The 17233-nt window shown below is 42.3% G+C and overlaps 1 protein-coding gene across 1 annotated transcript in view; it reads left to right on the top strand.

Moving 5' to 3' along the window:
• Window positions 1–17233, top strand: part of TIAM1 (TIAM Rac1 associated GEF 1) — a 189302-nt gene that overhangs the window by 119576 nt on the left and 52493 nt on the right. The window contains exons 10-12 of the mRNA XM_032594597.1: window positions 2115–2285; window positions 8951–9055; window positions 15926–16007. Of these exons, the coding sequence (XP_032450488.1) occupies window positions 2115–2285; window positions 8951–9055; window positions 15926–16007 (358 nt within the window). The remainder of the gene's footprint in view (window positions 1–2114; window positions 2286–8950; window positions 9056–15925; window positions 16008–17233) is intronic.

Below are 17233 nucleotides of genomic sequence, written 5' to 3'. Positions count from 1 at the left end.
ACAGTGATACCAGTAACCTCTTTGTTCAGGGGGTTCTGTTGTTGATAACGTGACCTTGGAATGATCCCCCGGTTCTTGGGCTCAGGATCAATATGACAGAGAGTTCAGCTCTCGGTTGCCGTGCAACCAAGCAGGGGCGGTCAGCGGTAGCACAGCCCCGTGTTCGAGATGGAGCCTCTGAAACAGAGTGCAGCGGGGAGTTCTGGCCTTTGGAAGGGGTGAGGGGAGAGGAGTGGCCAGGGACAGGCCTGTTGTCACTTTTGTGCTCAAACTACTCCTGGATTATGTCCCTGTCCATACAAATGCAGCTGTCCTTGGAAATACCCATCCGTGCCCCTTTCTCTGAAAAACTCTGTCTCTGATGAAATCTGATGAAGTTAAATCACTGTACCTACGTGCAACACAAGCATTGTTTTTGATGTTAATGAAGCCATTTCTGAAGTTAGCTAACTCATCTTGCATACTGTTACTAGTTCCCTTTTAATGTTGGAATAGCCTCTCCAGGCACACAGATCCTGGACCCCAGGCACAGAGCACACAGATCCTGGAACCTGCATTTTTTTTCCTTTGGATTTCTCTGCCCCTTTTGTTTGTCCATTTCTCTGAGATATTTCTTTATTCTTCTTCTTGGCTGGAGTGCCTTGATCTCAAACAGCAGTTTAGATGCAAAACTTGAGTTGATCCAGTGCTAAGGGGCACTTATTTAATATGGCACATGGGGGCAATAAAAAGATTCCAATTATAGTTCATGGGATTTAGCCAAGTTGATTGCTTTTTGCTTTTTGACAATCCCTTCCTTGGGGTTCAATTTATCCACAAAAGTGACATCATTCAAAGCCAGAGCTGAAATTGTCTTCTTGGTTGAATTTAGTTAGTAGCCTTTGCAAAAATATTTCCCCCATTCTCGGATTCATTCTTTTTTTTGAATAGAAGCTATGACGTTACCACCTATCAGCCTTAGTTTGAAAAATTGTTTCTTGTAATTTTCTAATACCAGCCTTGTTCTTGGTAACCTATAGATTTGTATTTACTGATCAGTGGCCTGGTTATAAACCAATAATCAAGTCTTGTCTTAGTACATCTTGCCCATCAATATTGTTTTTACATTGCTGAAATCTGACATCATTCTTTTTTTTTTTTTTTTAAGTGTATTTATTTATGTTGAGAGAGAAGGGGAGGGGCAGAGAAAGACAGAGAATCGCAAGCAGGCTTCACACTGTCAGCACAGAGCCTGATCCGGGCTCAAAACCATGAACCAAGAGATCGTGACCGTGAGATCATGCACCAAAACCAAGAGTTGGGTGCTTAACCGACTGAGCCACCCAGGCTCCCCTAACATCATTCTTTATTTGCTTATTTCAAAGAAATTGGCCCCTATTTCATTGTTCCATGGAATGTTTTAGCTTCGCTTGCTTGGATTATCCCAGCTGCTGAACGAGTACATCTTTTCCCATCCTTATAAACATGACACTACTCCTTGACCCTCAGGCTGAGTAGTGGAAGAGGATGGAGTGTGGCAATGGCCTAAAAAGGCCACACAGCTCATGCTTTGAGGTTCTCTGAACCTTGTCTGGGAAACGGAACTGTCTCCCTCCCAGAGCTGTGCTGGAGGTCAAGTGCAAGCACAGAAACGATGCTCCCTGTAAACGTGTAGTGCTAGAACATCATCTTTTCTTTAATAATTTCCTTGGGGCCTCATTGTTGCTTTTGAAACATATAACCCACACGGTAGATATTCTTGCTGTAGGAATTCCCTGTTTAAGGTGGATTTGTGGGGGAAATCCTAGCAAGAAAGCTGAGCTGAATGAATGATCCATTTCTTTCCTTCTTCCAAATTTCAGTACCCTCCCCCCCCACCCTTCCCCCACTTACACAGTGCCCACCTGTGGATGCTGTGGACCGGGTGAAAGGTCTGCCTCGCATCTGAGAAATCTCTCCTTCCCCCATTAAAGCTCCTTTGTCAATAGTTTCCTCTCTGAACATCCCCCTCTGTCCCTGACCAGTGCTACCATTTCCACTCTGGGCCATTTTCCTGGAGACAGTGAATCTCCGTGTACAGTCCGGATAGCAAAGCCTGATGACTGCTGCCCGACTAACTTCATTTCTTGTCGTAGAGGGAGAAAGAAATGGTCTTGCCCAGCGTCCACCAGCACAATCCCGACTGTGACATTTGGGTCCACGAGTATTTCACACCATCGTGGTTCTGTCTGCCAAATAATCAGCCAGCCCTGACGGTCGTCCGGCCCGGGGACACTGCCCGGGACACCCTGGAGCTGATCTGTAAGGTATGAAGGTATTGGGGGTTGCCTCCTTGAGAGGAGCAGAGTGGGCCAGAGGAATCATCTGTGGCACGCGTGAGGATTCAGAGACGTGTGAGGGAGGAAGGCGCTTCGAAGGGTACCTCCATTTCCTCTCACAGCTTTGATTTCCTCTGTGATCATATGCATACTAAGTGGAAGTGAATTCTTGGGCTTTGGGAGGAGAGGGATTCTTTTTTTAAATAGCTTCTTTCAATATGCATGTTTCATAGATTTGAAATAAGTGAATTATATGCTCATTGCAAAAATGTTAGAAAATTTGGGTGAAGAGCAAAGAAAATGAAGGCCACCCCTACAAGGTCTAGAAGTATCACCGTAAACATTCTGGCATTTGCCTAACTTGTTTTGTGCGCGCGCGGGCACACACACACACACACACACACACACACACAGGTTTAGTGGCATCATATTATGTGTACTGTGTGTAACCTGCTCTTTGACAGTAACTGATGCCACAGCCATATGGGTAGGGAAAAACTGAAATAAATATGTTTGATCTCCGTGATGGGAAGTTCCCTTTCCTGTAAACACATAATTAGCCTCTTACTATGCGTGTGTATGTGACAAATGCCTGAGTTCACTTTCTCTGTTGTCACTTCTAAGCTGCAGAAACTTCCGATTCTTTTCCAAAGTCAACGTGGTTTTATTTTTCACCCCCCTGAAGGGCACCAGATGAATTGCCTGGAGTGAGGGAAGGAAAAGAGAAAGAAACGAGCCTTTTTCGTGTGCTTGTTTTTACTTGTCCAAAAGTATCATCACTAATAGTTTTATTTAGGAGTTCTGTCAAGTCTGAGGAGGAAATGATGTTTGCCCATTGTACAGATGGAGAAAGTGAGGCTCAGAGAGCCTTAGCTCCAGGCCCAGCACTCACGTTGCACGCAGTCAGTTGCAAAGGAGAGACTGAACCCACATCTACCTGGTTGCTCTGAGCCTGTATCCTCTCCTGCGCCAGGGTGGTCATCAGGAAGGATGGTCCATTAGGGTCAGAAGCATCCAGAATATATTTTTTAGAGAGCGTGATGGCTTTCCCCAGGACCACTAAAGGGCAAGCAGAAACCTTCCCATCATAATTTTGTCCTAGAAGAAGTTGGATGGATACAGTGACATTTTTAGGACCTCCTCACTCAACACAATGGTTTATAAAGACTGAATCTATTTCACTACCAGAACAAGTACCTCAATGCTGTAATTCCGCAATCAGCAATTTCGGAATTTTTTAAAGAAAACAAATCACTAGGGCCTTTGTAAAGAAAAAATATGGCTCTTTATATGAGTGGGAGAAATGAAACAGTCTGGCTCAAATAAGCCTTATGTGGAAGAAATGTAGAAGGGCCATTTGTTTTAGGACAAAGCTAAACTCAGCCCCCACATAGGTGTTAAAAATAAATGATACTCTGTTACATGCTTCGAATCCTTCACGTACGTGAATTCCAGCTTTTTGAAGATAATGGTATTTCTGTTCACATTTTTCATTTTAATTACTTAACAAAATTAGTCTATTGAGGATTTCTGCATTCTTTTATTTATAGATTAGCACGATTCTTTAGAGACCCATTAATATTCCGCAGAGCTGTGGAAGTCGTTCTCAGAACTGCAGCTGAAGGTGTCAAAAGTAGGACTCTGGTGTTTTTTTTTTGTTTTGTTTTTTGTTTTTTAATAAAGCCAAACCCTGGAGGTCTTTCCAAGGGGATAGCATTGCTTAAGCGCCTCCTGTGTACATTGGCCTTGGATGCAATTAGGGATCAGAGGGTAGGTCATAGTTTTCCAGTGACCATTGATTGGTGGAAACTTGAACAATGAGTGGGGAAAATAGTGATGGGCCCAATTTTAGGTACTTTTCAAGCTTGTTTTGATAGAAACTAAGAGAATGATGAATGGTATTGTCACGACAATTAGAGACCATCTTTGGACAGCAAGTGGGACCTGTCCCTGCATAAAGTGTTTATATCTATCGCTGGAAAGGTTTTTGATGGCATCGTGAGGGCACAAATCCCTCTCTCTAACAACAGAAGGTCATCCCGCCCAATTTTCCCTTGGGTCCTCAACTCTTTTCCCCCAAACATGGAAATAAAGACAAAAACAATGTGGTATGGAACAAGCTAAGTGTCGTGAGTTTAAAAATGGAAAACTTTTGTATGCACTTGAAGAAATTGATGGTCTCTGGAAAAGCACCCATGTAGGATAAATTATATAGTGTGCTGAGAACCAGGTGCCTTCTAAAGCTGGCTCCTTCTTTGGAAAACACTTTATTGTAATTAGTGGAGCCAATTTTATTCTTAAGAGGGAAAGAGATAATGGGGTAACAGTGCCACATGTTATTAATGATCTAATTAGTGGTGAGTGTTTTTCTCTTTGGAGGAGGAGGGACTGAAAAAAAAGGTGATTGTCAGAATGTCTGTCTTTTATTTCTTTATTGTCATTCTCAACGTCGGTGATGGATGCTTTTTCTAATATTTAATAATCAATCTCTTTCTTCTGTCTCTTGCATTCAGCTCATTCTTTTTCCTATTCTATCTGATCCACATCCTTTCACATCAGTTTGTCATCTGCCATCCGAGCACCAGTCAAGTTCTGGTACAGTAAATGTTTCAAGATCTACATTTCATGTCCAGTTCATGTTATAGATGTTACGAAAATGATTGTTGCTAACTATAGCAGGTAACCACGTTGGCCTGTGGGTTTTCGATATATTCTGATCATTGCAATTACCAAAATAATTGCAAAAAATTCATTCATTCATACTCACTGATACAATTGATGTGTGACCATGGGATGAGTTTTATTTCATGCCATCACTGTATTGGCCTATGACTTTTTGATTATTCTAAAAACCATTGGCATTAAAAAAAAGAAAGGTCACCTTGAAGAGGAAGATCAATCTTTGGAAATTCTGCAATAGCACTTGTGTGTGTGTGTGTGTGTGTGTGTGTGTGTGTGTGTGTTTGCATGGATTTCTATATGTGGTAACTTTTATGTTTCCCCAAGAAGTTTGACTGAATTGGAAGAGAAAACCCTGATGGATTAAAAGATCATGTTATTATCTCTTGTAATTGGCTCAAACTATTTATTGGAAAAAAAAGGTACATTGTGTTTGCTATTTCATCCTTTGAAGTGGATGCAAATTAAAAGAAAATATATGCCAACTAAACTAATACTTGTTCTATGGTATTTTTATCTTCTGGTATAACTTGTGGCTACATTGCCTCAAAATGAATCAAATGCTCTCTGAGTAACTTAAGCAAATGCACATTGGAACACAAATTGGTACCACTTAAATTTTTCCCTAACTGAGTTTCTCTTGAATTAGGAAGTTTTCTCTTGAATGTTTTACAAGTCTGTAGCAGGACAAATATTTGGACTTGCTGTGTTAACATATTCATTGATACTTGGAATTCTTTTTGCACAAAGATGTATTGTGAACATGGTAAATTTGCTCAACCTGCAGATATTTGGGGAGCAGGAAATTCTTCTTGAGAGTTCGAATGATCAGATTTAATTCATCAGGATCAATTAATTCATTAGGATTTTGCCTTTACGTTAGAGCAGCCATGACTAGTGAGGGCTTGTAATTGAGAAATCTTTAACAAAATGGTAGACCCTCAGGTCTACCATTTTAGGGTAACTGTTTATTGACCAATCTAAGGGCTCCTTGGGAGTAAGTAAGACCATTAAAAGTTTTATCTGTTGCACGTGCCATTTTCATTTTTTAAAATTATCAAGACATTATTGTAACTTAAAGAAGTTTGACAAAGATGATGATGGAGGGGAAGGTGCCAAGAATCGGCCTCATTACCATTGCTGTATTTACCATTCTTTTGTTGTCCTTGCTGTGTCACTCTAAGTGAGGTACCTAGACAGCTGTTATTTTTTGCTCTCTGTACATCTGTATAAATGTTTCAGTACAGCAGCATTTAAGGCGTGATGAGAACCTCTCTACTCTTCATCAGGACCATCTTAAGATCTTTGGTGCCTGACAGGGGGCTGTCTGTCTCTCCCACTGAGGGTTCAGGAACCACAAGCTTCTTAGGTGAGGTTGCTCCTTGGGTCCGACTTCCAGAAAACGGTTTAAGTGTCAGCCTTATTGAGAGTGTCCACAAAGTGTTTATTAATGATGACAGTAAGGTTGCCAAGTGAATTTGTTCCTGTTAACCAAGACCCCATGAAGTTTCATTGCTCTTTTCCTCCCACCTCAGTCAGAAACAGATGGCAAACACAATTTTTTTCTTCTGTTGAAAGATTTCGGTGAGGACCTAGGTAGGTGGGAAGCATTTGCAGCTTCTGTCTCTGGAGGGAAACTTTTCCTATCATCTTACCCTAAATATTATTATTTCATTTGTTTGTCTCAGCAGCCCTCCTGTAAGTAATAGGTAGCCCACTGTAAAACTTCACTGTTCTGGGGCACCTGGGTGGCTCAGTCAGTTAAGCATCCGACTCTTGATTTCAGCTCAGGTCATAATCTCAGGGTCGTGAGATTGGGCCCTGTGGTGGTCTCTATGCTCAGCTTGGAGCCCGCTTAAGATTTTCTTTCCCTCTGTCTGTCTGTCTGTCTGTCTCTCTCTCTCTCTGTCCCCCCCCCCGCCCCTCCCCATGCATGCATGCTCTCTCTCTCTCTCTCTCTCTCTTTCTCAAAACAAAAACAGACAAAAAAACCAACAAAAGCTTCCCTGTTATACGCTTCTTGGGATTACCCATAATCATTCCTATTACCTTATACACCATCCATCTGGGTCTGTCAGACCCTGAGCATTTGACCTCCGTAATACAGACAGTGAAAGCCTGAAAGTCAGGTACGTGGGAATGTGTTGGCTCAGCGGTATCTGTGGTCACACAGCGGGTTTCAAACTATCACTTTACTCAGGAGAGGATGCAGGGTAGAAAACTTCTTTATCATTCTCCTAGGTGCTCAGAACGAACTCATTTCCACTTTCTGGAAATGTGCTTTTGTAATAATGCAGGATGCCTATGTTGCATGTATTTAAAAAAAAAAAAAAAATTTAATGTTTATTTATTTTGGGGAGGGAGACAGAGCATGAGCAGGGGAGGGGCAGAGAGAGAGGGAGACTCAGAATCCGAAGCAGGCTACAGGCTCCCAGCTGTCAGCACAGAGCCCGACGCGGGGCTCAAACCCACATACCGTGAGATCATGACCTGAGCCGAAGTCAGACGCCCAACCGACTGAGCCACCCAGGCACCCCTGTTGCATATATATTTATTTAAAAAGCAAAGCCACCACCGCCCCATCTTCTGTTTTCTGCCCCCCTCTTCCCCACAGCCACACACACGGTTGAAGGCTGCATTTATGTTTTATTAATTTTTATATCTGCAGTGTTTCACACAGCATCTGGCACACTTAAGATTTTGTTAGATGGGACTGAATGACTACTATTGGAATAATTATCGGAATTTTCTTAGTTTAGCCTTTAAAATTGGGGGGGGGGGATTAGGGTAGGTAGAAAGAGGATTAAGCCAGCAAAAGATTAATTTTCACTTATATTGCAATAATTCTCACCAGTAGAGCTTTGTTGTGAAGAGATCTAATATTTATGAAAAATTTCAAACTCATGTAAGAGCAGAGAATAGTGTAATAAACTCCTGCGTATCTGTCACCAAGGTTCTATAATTAACCAAAATTGCCAAATTATGCTTCATCTGTTTACTCATCCCCTCCCACCCCCTGCTCTGGATTCTTTTGGAAGCAAGTTTTAGACATCATATCTTTTATCTACTAGTGCTTTGGGATGCATCTCTGAGGGATAAGAATGCTTTAAAAAGTGGCTTCACTTAAGCGTTTTCTAACAATACATTTTCAAGCTGCCATGTAACTTTCAAAGAGCATTTTCTTACATTTTTCTCTGCATCTTCACGAATGCACGTGGAGGATTATTTATAAAGCCACGTTGCGACTATTGCTTTTACCGCAACGTTAAATCGAGGGTGACTCTCTAGAGGAGAAAAATCCGTCGACCCATTCTGAACCAAAGGAGTAGGCCTGGAAATTTCAACCCTTAACTATTTTAGAATTGTTTTCTTTGGGTAAGTCATTCAATGTGTTGCCAGTGCTGGACACATGCCCGTCTGCACTGCCCCCGAAGGGAGTCTCACTTGGGGTGTATATAAATAAGACTGAAATCCAAATGCCTTGTCTTCACGCTGACTCGCCTGCAAATGAACTATTAGCAACTGTCCCAGTGTCCCCATGTGGCTAGAAAAACAACGTTGCCAGGGCACAGCTTTTCCCTGTCACTGTGAATCTTTCCTTACTGTTTCTGTGACTTTTTCTTTAATCACCTCTGTATGTTTGGAATTATGTTGAAGGGCCTCCCTGATCTGATGGGGTTCTGTTGCAAAACCAGTGTTAAAGAGGGTAATGACTCAGATAAGCAGAAGTGAAGATGTGACTCAGTTATTTCCATTGAATCATAAGCTGTCCGTGGAATATTACTCATCTGTTCAATGAAAATTCGTTTCAAGTTTGAGTTTTAGAGGTAAACCTCCTAGGAGGTGTAGAAACCATACGCCCTCCCCAGTAACAAATCTCTATGATTCTCGGGGGATAGTGATAATATGTCAGTGGTGCACTAAATGCTCCTGTTTACTATTGAACGTTTTCTTTTTCCTTTCTTTTGTCCCAGACACATCAACTGGATCACTCTGCTCATTACCTGCGTCTGAAATTTCTAATAGAAAACAAAATGCAACACTACATTCCAAAGCCCGAGGAGGACATTTATGAGCTGGTAATGTTTATGACGGTTGTCCAACTACATTCTGTAGGAGATTATTTTTAAATTATATGTGTGCTTGTACTAATTGTGGTTGGTGAAGTAGAACGAATTCTAAAATAAATGAACCTCATTCAGAGCTCGGAAGTTTGCGAAGATGGCCTTACTTATCACAATGTGTCTGTAGAGTAGAAATGCCACCTTTGTGTCTGCAAGGAGCGAGGCTGTGCGATCGTGAGAAATTGAAATCCAGAGCTGACCCTCAGGTAGAATTTTAGTTATTATTCCTAGCTTTCCTGGCAGCGTGGTGACTCAAAGATCAGCTGGCTGTTGTCAGGAACAAAAGCACTAACTCTGGTTTTGAATGACTTCTACCTGGGTATTGAAACCGATGGGTCGAATCCTTCTGGGTGAAAATGCTGCCATGTGAGTCTATGCCCCAGTCTTTTGTAATTGTATTTATATAGGTGCCTGGGGATATTTAGGTATGTTTGGGTTTCATTATGAGACTTGGGTTCTAAACTAGAGATGGGTTTTATATCGGCCCCGTTGCTTACGAATTTTGTGATATTGGCAAAAGATGTGCTAATACAGTTGACCTTTGAACAGTGCGGGGCTTGGGGGTGTTAACCGCCTGCAGTCAGAAATCCAAGTATAGCTTTTGACTCCCCCGACACTTAACTACTAATAGCCTACCATTGACTGGAAGTTCACTGATAACAATAACAGTCAGTGAACACACAGTTGGCATGTTCCATGCATTAGGTACTGTACTCTTACAATCAGGTAAACTAGAGAGAAGAAAATGTTATTAAGAAAGTCCTAAGGAAGAGAAAATACATTTGCAGTAACTGTAAAAAAAAACAAAACAAAACTCTGGAAAAGTGGACCCATGCAACTCAAACCCACGTTGCTCAAGGGTCAACTGGGCTTAATTTCTAGGATTTTGCAAAGATGAGAGATACTAGTGCACATAATAGATGCTCAGTAAATGGTTGTCATGGAAATAACACAGTAACAAGCTCTTCTTTGTTAGCCGAGTGGTATAGTTTTCAGTTCCAGGAAAGAGACAATTTGGGAGCAAGGCGCCTCTATCTTAGAATTTGTTCTTCTCTCTCTGCACTTAGTCATTCCTCTGGGGGCCACCGAGCTGCTGGCCGTGGATATGTGAATGATAACAGGATGACTTCAGACATGGTTGCACCACAGAAAGCAGAATTGAAAACTTGAACCCGCATAGTCTCTTTCTGAAAAGGAGAAACGTGATTTAAAATTTAATAGGGAATTTTGTTTTCATTCAACTTTTTGACGTTTACTTTATATGCAACAAAGCTCACCAATATCTTTTTAATGTTTATTATTTTTGAGAGAGAGGCAGAGAGCAAGCAGGGGAGGGTCAGAGAGAGAGGGAGACACAGAATCCAAAGCAGGCTCCTGGCTCCGAGCTGTCAGCACAGAGCCCAATGCAGGGCTCGAACTCACAGACCACGAGATCATGACCTGAGCTGAAGTTGGCCACTTAACTGACGGAGCCACCCAGGTGCCCCTAAAGCTCACCAGTTTTTAAGCACACAATTCAGTGAGGTTTCACCATACCATCATGTTTCCACCACTGCAGTCCTACTTTAGAACGTTTCTATCATCCTAAAATGTTCCCTCGTGCCCCGTTAAGTGTTTCTAATAAATAGGAGGGGGAGGGTGTTTGTCGCACTTTTCCATGTGATGCAATCCATGAAAGAAGATCAAAATGATAAGTCTATTTTCAACCATCGCCTGAACAATTAAGCGTTAACAGGAGAGGGAGCTTTTAACAGAGAGAGTAGCTGATTTATTTTTTTTCCTCTGGCTGGCATGGGACAGAGTCCTGACTTTGTTCTCTCTGAGCAGAGGAAAGAAAACCCTTTTCCTTACTTAAAAAAGGAAAGTGCGGGGCTGATTAGACTGGGATAGCTCTTTGACCACCAGTATGTTTGCATCTTGATGGTTAAGACTTTCATATGTTGCCTCTAACCGACTTCCATGGCCCTCCTATTTCACACATAGTAGGGACTTAAGACATGTCTTTTGAAATTATATTGATGCGCTTATTATTTTTGAGTCTTGGCCATTGGGTGGCTCATCTGGTGTAGGAGACTGAGGCGCACCAAGCTTGGTCTGTTTGTATCTGCAATTGCAGATGTTCTCATCACAATTTTTTTTAAAGAGTCTAAAATGCAGAGAGAGCATGGCATCTTTCCTGCTCTTTGCAAAAGGTCTCCAGCTCAGAGGTCCCTGAGGAAGCAAATGCCATAGGCTCGTTCATTTTATCGTTCAGATTGTAAGTGAGTATTGCTTACTCACATCTCTGCTTTTACCAAGTTTCTTCACTTTTTTGTTCTTAAGACTACCTTGGGCAACTTGGCAAAGCTTCACGCTCCCTTCTCAGATTACTGTTTTCAGTTGCGCGAAATAAAACACATAGGATCACCTATGGCATAATTATGTTGCAATAGTTATCCAAGATATTTTTAAAATTATAGATAATACGTGTGCTTATTTATTGGCTCCTTAAATAATAAGACCTAGCGGGAGATCCGATAGCTACTACTGTTTTGAAGTACTGACAGCAGCCTGAATGTGATTGGGAAACAACCATGATTTTTACTGGTGACAAGGTCATAGTCACTGCCAGTACTGTTGTATTCGTTGCCTACATTTATTTATGATTGAAGGAAATGCTAGGTTTCAGTTACAGGTTAGTGGATATAAAGATGGCATTTTTTTCCTCACCATTGAAGTTCACAGACCCCTTGGATTCTACCCAGGGGTCCCTGGCTTCCCATCCCCCATATAGGCCATTAAACTTGTTCTAATGTCATTCCAAGGCAGGGGGTGTCTGAACACACAGCGCTCCTGGAGGCTTTTTGAGAGTTTGCACATTTCAGGTTATTGACCCTTACTGAATAAGCATCAGACCATACACGGTCGATTAGTTTCTGTAGCCCACCTCCATTTTATTTTTGACAGACTAGCGAAACTCGCACACGTATGAAGCTGTTTCCTTGTAAGTAACTCATTCATAGATGGCTGTCCTGATATGTTTTATTCTCTGACACTGTTTTACCAGACATTCTTTAATAGTAAAGTCTGTAGTTATTAGGAAAAGTGTGTATTAGATTTGAAAGCTTTGAGGGGTCTAGGATGTATCTTTGGTGGGTTAGGGGATCCTCTTGCTTGTGAATGACCATGACTAGTCAGTCGTCTACTTATCTGCTCGCTGGTTATGTTTTAATAGAAGTGGTACCTGTTTGGCCACTTTTTTTTTGTATTTGGTTAATTGTTAGGCCCCATCGATGGATTGATAATGAATAGGGAGGCACTAGCTTTTCAAGACCTTTATTCAATGTGTTTTTCTTAAAGTGATAGGTGGGAATAAAGAGTTTGCAGAAACACTGGTCAATTGATTTATTTACTCATCCAGTAAATATTTATTTAGCATTTATGTGTGCCTGGCACCACTGTGCCTGTTCTGGGCACTGGGATACACAATCAAAAATCCCTACTCCTCGGGGCACCTGGCCGGCCTCAGCCCACAGGGCTTGTGATTCGTCATCGCAGGGTCATGAGTTCAAGCCCCACATTGGGCATATGCCTACTTAAAAGGAATGAAAATGAAAAAAATCTCTACTCCTTGTGGAACCCACACTCAAGTTTGTGGAGACATACAAAAATATGTAGATTTTTTGCATAACGACATGTAACTGTGCAGTATTTCAGAGGATGTGAAGAGCTTGAAAAGAAAAGGTTAGGTCAAGTGGAAAGAGAGATGGGGCATCCAAAAACAGAGTGTTCTGCCCCTTTAGCTGTGTTTGGGTTGATGTGTGAACAGAGCGAGGTGAGAGAGTGAGTCGTAGAGGTATTTTGGAGGAAAGTGTTCTAGGCTAAGGGAACAAAGCTGGGTGAGGCCTTGGCAGGGGGCGGATGGCGAGGGTGGAGGTTGTTTTCTTGTGTGTGAGGAGGGTCAGTGGCTGGAGAGGGGGTGAGGCTGCAAGAGAGGAGGGGAGGAGGGGAGCAGGATGGGCCATGTAGGGCCTACATGAGAGGGGAAACCCCGGAGGAAGAAGGACACTGGTTGACTTTTATTTTAGTAGGCTCACTGTGGCTCTGTGTCCGTGGGACATGTGCCACATGGCCAATGGACCACAGGGCACAAGAGAAGTTGCTGAGAACAAGCAGGGGGCTAGTGCGTTGTAATTGGGGCAGCGGGTGACGCTGGCTTGGACCAGGGCACCCAGCGGAGATGTGTGAGACGTGATCCTGACTTCATGATAACTCGAATGCCTGGCAATCAAGTTTGTTCTTAAATCTGATGATCTTTTAATCTGCTCTTTGAGAAGAGGGAAATGGACACCTGGGTGGCGCAGTTGGGTAAGCATCAGACTTGATTTCAGTTCAGGTCGTGATCTCAGGGTTCGTGGTTTGAGCCCCACATCGGGCTCTGTGCTGACAGTGCGGAGCCTGCTTGGGATTCTCTCTCCTTCTCTCTCTGTTCCTCCTCTGCGTGCTCTCTCTCTCTCTCTCTCTCTCTCTCAAAATAAATAAACATTAAAAAAAAAAGGGAAGGAAAATGTGACACATCATTGACTTAATAAAATAAAGGGAACGCGTGTGACGTTTTGCTGTTAAAGATGTTTGTATAACACCTATGAAATTTCAGCATTTCTAGTTTCAGATAGGGATTGTAGTTGCATTGAAAAAATATATTTTAAAGTGCATATCCTTCTTGAGATTTTATGTTTTTATTAGTGTTTTTTACTAAACACAATTTTAGTCTAACCACTCTGAGAACATACTGTGGCCAAGGGGGCTTATATCTAGATCACACTTAGGTATTGTCTGGGGCTGGTAAAAGACACAACAGCTTTCACACCGTTCCAAAGAAAAGTAAGAGGCAATATTATGAGAGAATGGGAAAGATTATTCACAAAGCTGTATTCCCCCTGGATCTGTGGCAACCATTAGGAACTTTCTGGAGATGATTGCAACAGTGATATACTGCCACCTAGGGTAAGAGTTTGACTCTCGAGGAAATTTGTAAAAAGTAAAACTGAGGCTCAAAGTAATTTGAAGGAAACACAGTGCATAGCATTTATTACACATTCCGTGGCGTCCTAAAATATTGCATAAAACTTTATTATATTTGGTATTTATAACTTTGGTAACTGCATTTTCTGAACTAAAGATCAGTTTCACAACTGATTTCTTCTGATTGCAGAATTTATTCGTATGAACATTTTTCTGAAGTATAAAAGGAAAAAAAACCCCACATGAAATGACACCCCTAACACATTGCATTTGGCGGAAGTTGCATTAAATTAGGATGTTCTAGAGGATCTGGGCTGTGTGGTCGTTGTTCTCAGGACTCTGCTCCCCTTTCTATTCTAGCAGCCTCTTTCCAAGGCTCCTTCTTCCACCTGTCAGCCTCCCTAAGAAAGTGAAGAGAAAGAAACTACCATTCTTTTCTACTTGCCTGAATTACGTTATTTCTGGGTGAATGACTGTGGGGTCAGAGACGCGAGCAAGTTTCAATAACCACCAAGACTTCTCTTTCGTACTAAAGCACAGCCTTCTGTTATTGACCTTGGCACCAGAGTTTTTCATTTCAAAATTGAATGACAGTTTTCCAGTTCCATATGAGCGTTGACACATTTATTTGTTTTGGAATTTTTATCATAATCTTTGGAAATGGCCTTTGTCTTGCTTACCTAAGAAGTTGTGGTACCTCTCAGCGCCACCTGGAGGTGGTCTACCAGGCATTGCGGTATAGTGGAGAGAACTTGACCTCTGGAGCCAGCGAGACCTGGGTTCAAATCCCTGTTCTGCCCATTCTGGCTTTAAAACCTTTAGCAAAGTGCTTCCTCTCCAGCCATATTCCCTTGCTTGTTCAATGGAATGACACTTGTGTGGCACATGGACACCTGAGAAAACCTTCATAAGTTATTGTCCATGATACTGATTGTTGTAGACATATGAAAGTGAATTAAATTAAATCGAAGTAAAGTTTCTGATATGTGAACTACAGCTTTCTGTTATCTTTCCCGCCCCTCACCGTACCCCCCCCCCCGGCTTTCTTGGGTTTCTAGAGAATTAATTTATGTGCCTTAGTTTTCTAGCTAACTTGGTATGATCCAGTGGCTAAAAGAGAATCTCCCCCATTTATATAAATTATTGTCTGTTTCAATGCTATTCTTTGTCGGCACCTATTTGTGCTACTATGAATCTTTAGGGCAAAATGGCATGTGAACAGAAACTTATCCTATTTCTAGGAATCCCTTGTCAAGATCTTTTTTTTTTTAAAATGTTTACTTATTATTTTTGAGAGAGAGAGAGAGAGAGTGAGTAGGGGAGGGGAAGAGAGAGGGGGTGGTAGACAGAAGATCCAAAGCAGGCTTTGCACTGACAGCAGAGAGCCTGACGCAGGGCTCGAACTCACAAGCCGTGAGATCATGACCTGAGCCGAGGTCAGACACTCAACTGCCTGAACCACCCAGGTTCCAACCAGGCGCCCCCTTGTCAAGATTTTTATAGCCTCTTTCTGATTTTAATGATTTCTTTCCCCAGTACTGGAGATTTTTGTTACTTTAGCAATAGTTTTCAGGTCTGTGAGAGATCTAGAAGGGGAAGAGACATACATTATTTAGAAACTGGAACGGTAGCCAAGTTTGGGAGCGTGCATTTTAAATTTCTCTTTTGACTTTTACTGGGTTCGGTTCAGTAAAAAGGCTGTGATGTGATGAGAATTTACTTCCAAGTATCAATTGTGAAAAAATAGACTTACAAAATGATGTCTATTCCTAATAAGATATTTGTAATGCAATCCTAATCAGACTCTTTGTCATTTTTCAGCTGTACAAAGAAATTGAAATTTGTCCAAAAGTCACTCAGAACATCCAGATTGAGAAGTCAGATACAGCCAGTGATAATTATGGTATGTTTATTTTTCTCTGATCTTTGGTGTTTTTCAAGTTAAAGCAATTCCTGTGTAAACAGGCACTTACTTACAATTCAGTAAAACGTCTTTGGGGCCTATTTAAAACAGATAGCACATCTGGCTTCTGTGCTGTATACACAGCGGCCGAACTGGGGGGGGGGGGGGCAGGGAAGAGATTTACTGTGGGTACCATGCAGACTTCAGCCTAAACTTCATAGCTTTAATCATTGGGGTTAAATTTCATAACTTTGGGTCACTGGGGTTCTGTCGTAAATAGGAAATGCGTGTATCGGGAATAGATTATAGTATGATATACCCTAGTAATGAAGAAATGATCCCTTCACACCCGTCTTCCTCAAACATACTCATTATTCTCCCTTCCCCCACAAATGATGTGAAAAGAACTTATTTCGGTGTTGGGCTGGGAGTCCCCAAGACCACCCCTACTTTTGCTAATCCACTAAGAGGACGCATAGGACTCAGGAGATCGTCCTGGTCATGACTGTGAGTTATTACAGAGAAGCTATAATAACAGCATCAATAAAGAGAAAAGGCACATGGGGTGAGGTCTGAGGAAGGTGGGTGCAAGCTTCCAAGAGTCCTTCCCCAGTCATACGGGACGTCCTCGATTCCCCCAGCAACAAGCTGGGACAGTGCACGTGGGGTGTTGTCTAGCAGGGAAGTTTGTTGGAGACTCAGTGCCCAGTCATGTAGACGCACTCTACCTAGCATGTACCAAAGTTTCAGGCTCCCAGCAGGGGAAAGCTGGAGTTAGGCGTCAGCCATACTGTTTGTACAAATTTTAGGCCCGGTGAGTCTCGTCAGGGTGTTGGGAACCCACCCAAAATCCAAGTTCCCGGATGGCCAGCCAGGGGCCAAACTTATAAGCAGGCCTTTGAAAGAATAACAGGTCTGCCATGTTGATGGTTTTCTACACAGTTGTCTGCATTCTGGCGTAGCCGAATATGTCGTCCCTTCATATGTCCCAGACTGGTTAGCATCACACTGTACGATCTGAATAGCAGTGGAGTTGGTGCTAGAGCAGTAACCACAAGGGGAAATCCAAACAGTGATATTAGTCAGGAGTGGCGAGGCTGGCCGAGGTGGCTCAGAACAGTGAAATGGGCTTCCTGAATTCACCGTGCATCCTTTGTGGCTTGGCTCGACTCTATGTTACCCTCACTCTCGGACACAGGCCTGCAGCGGCCGCTTGGGGCGTTGTC

This window comes from Lynx canadensis, chromosome C2 (assembly GCF_007474595.2).
Source record: "Lynx canadensis isolate LIC74 chromosome C2, mLynCan4.pri.v2, whole genome shotgun sequence".
Taxonomy (NCBI): domain Eukaryota; kingdom Metazoa; phylum Chordata; class Mammalia; order Carnivora; family Felidae; genus Lynx; species Lynx canadensis.
This window is presented reverse-complemented; position numbering and strand designations above follow the sequence as displayed.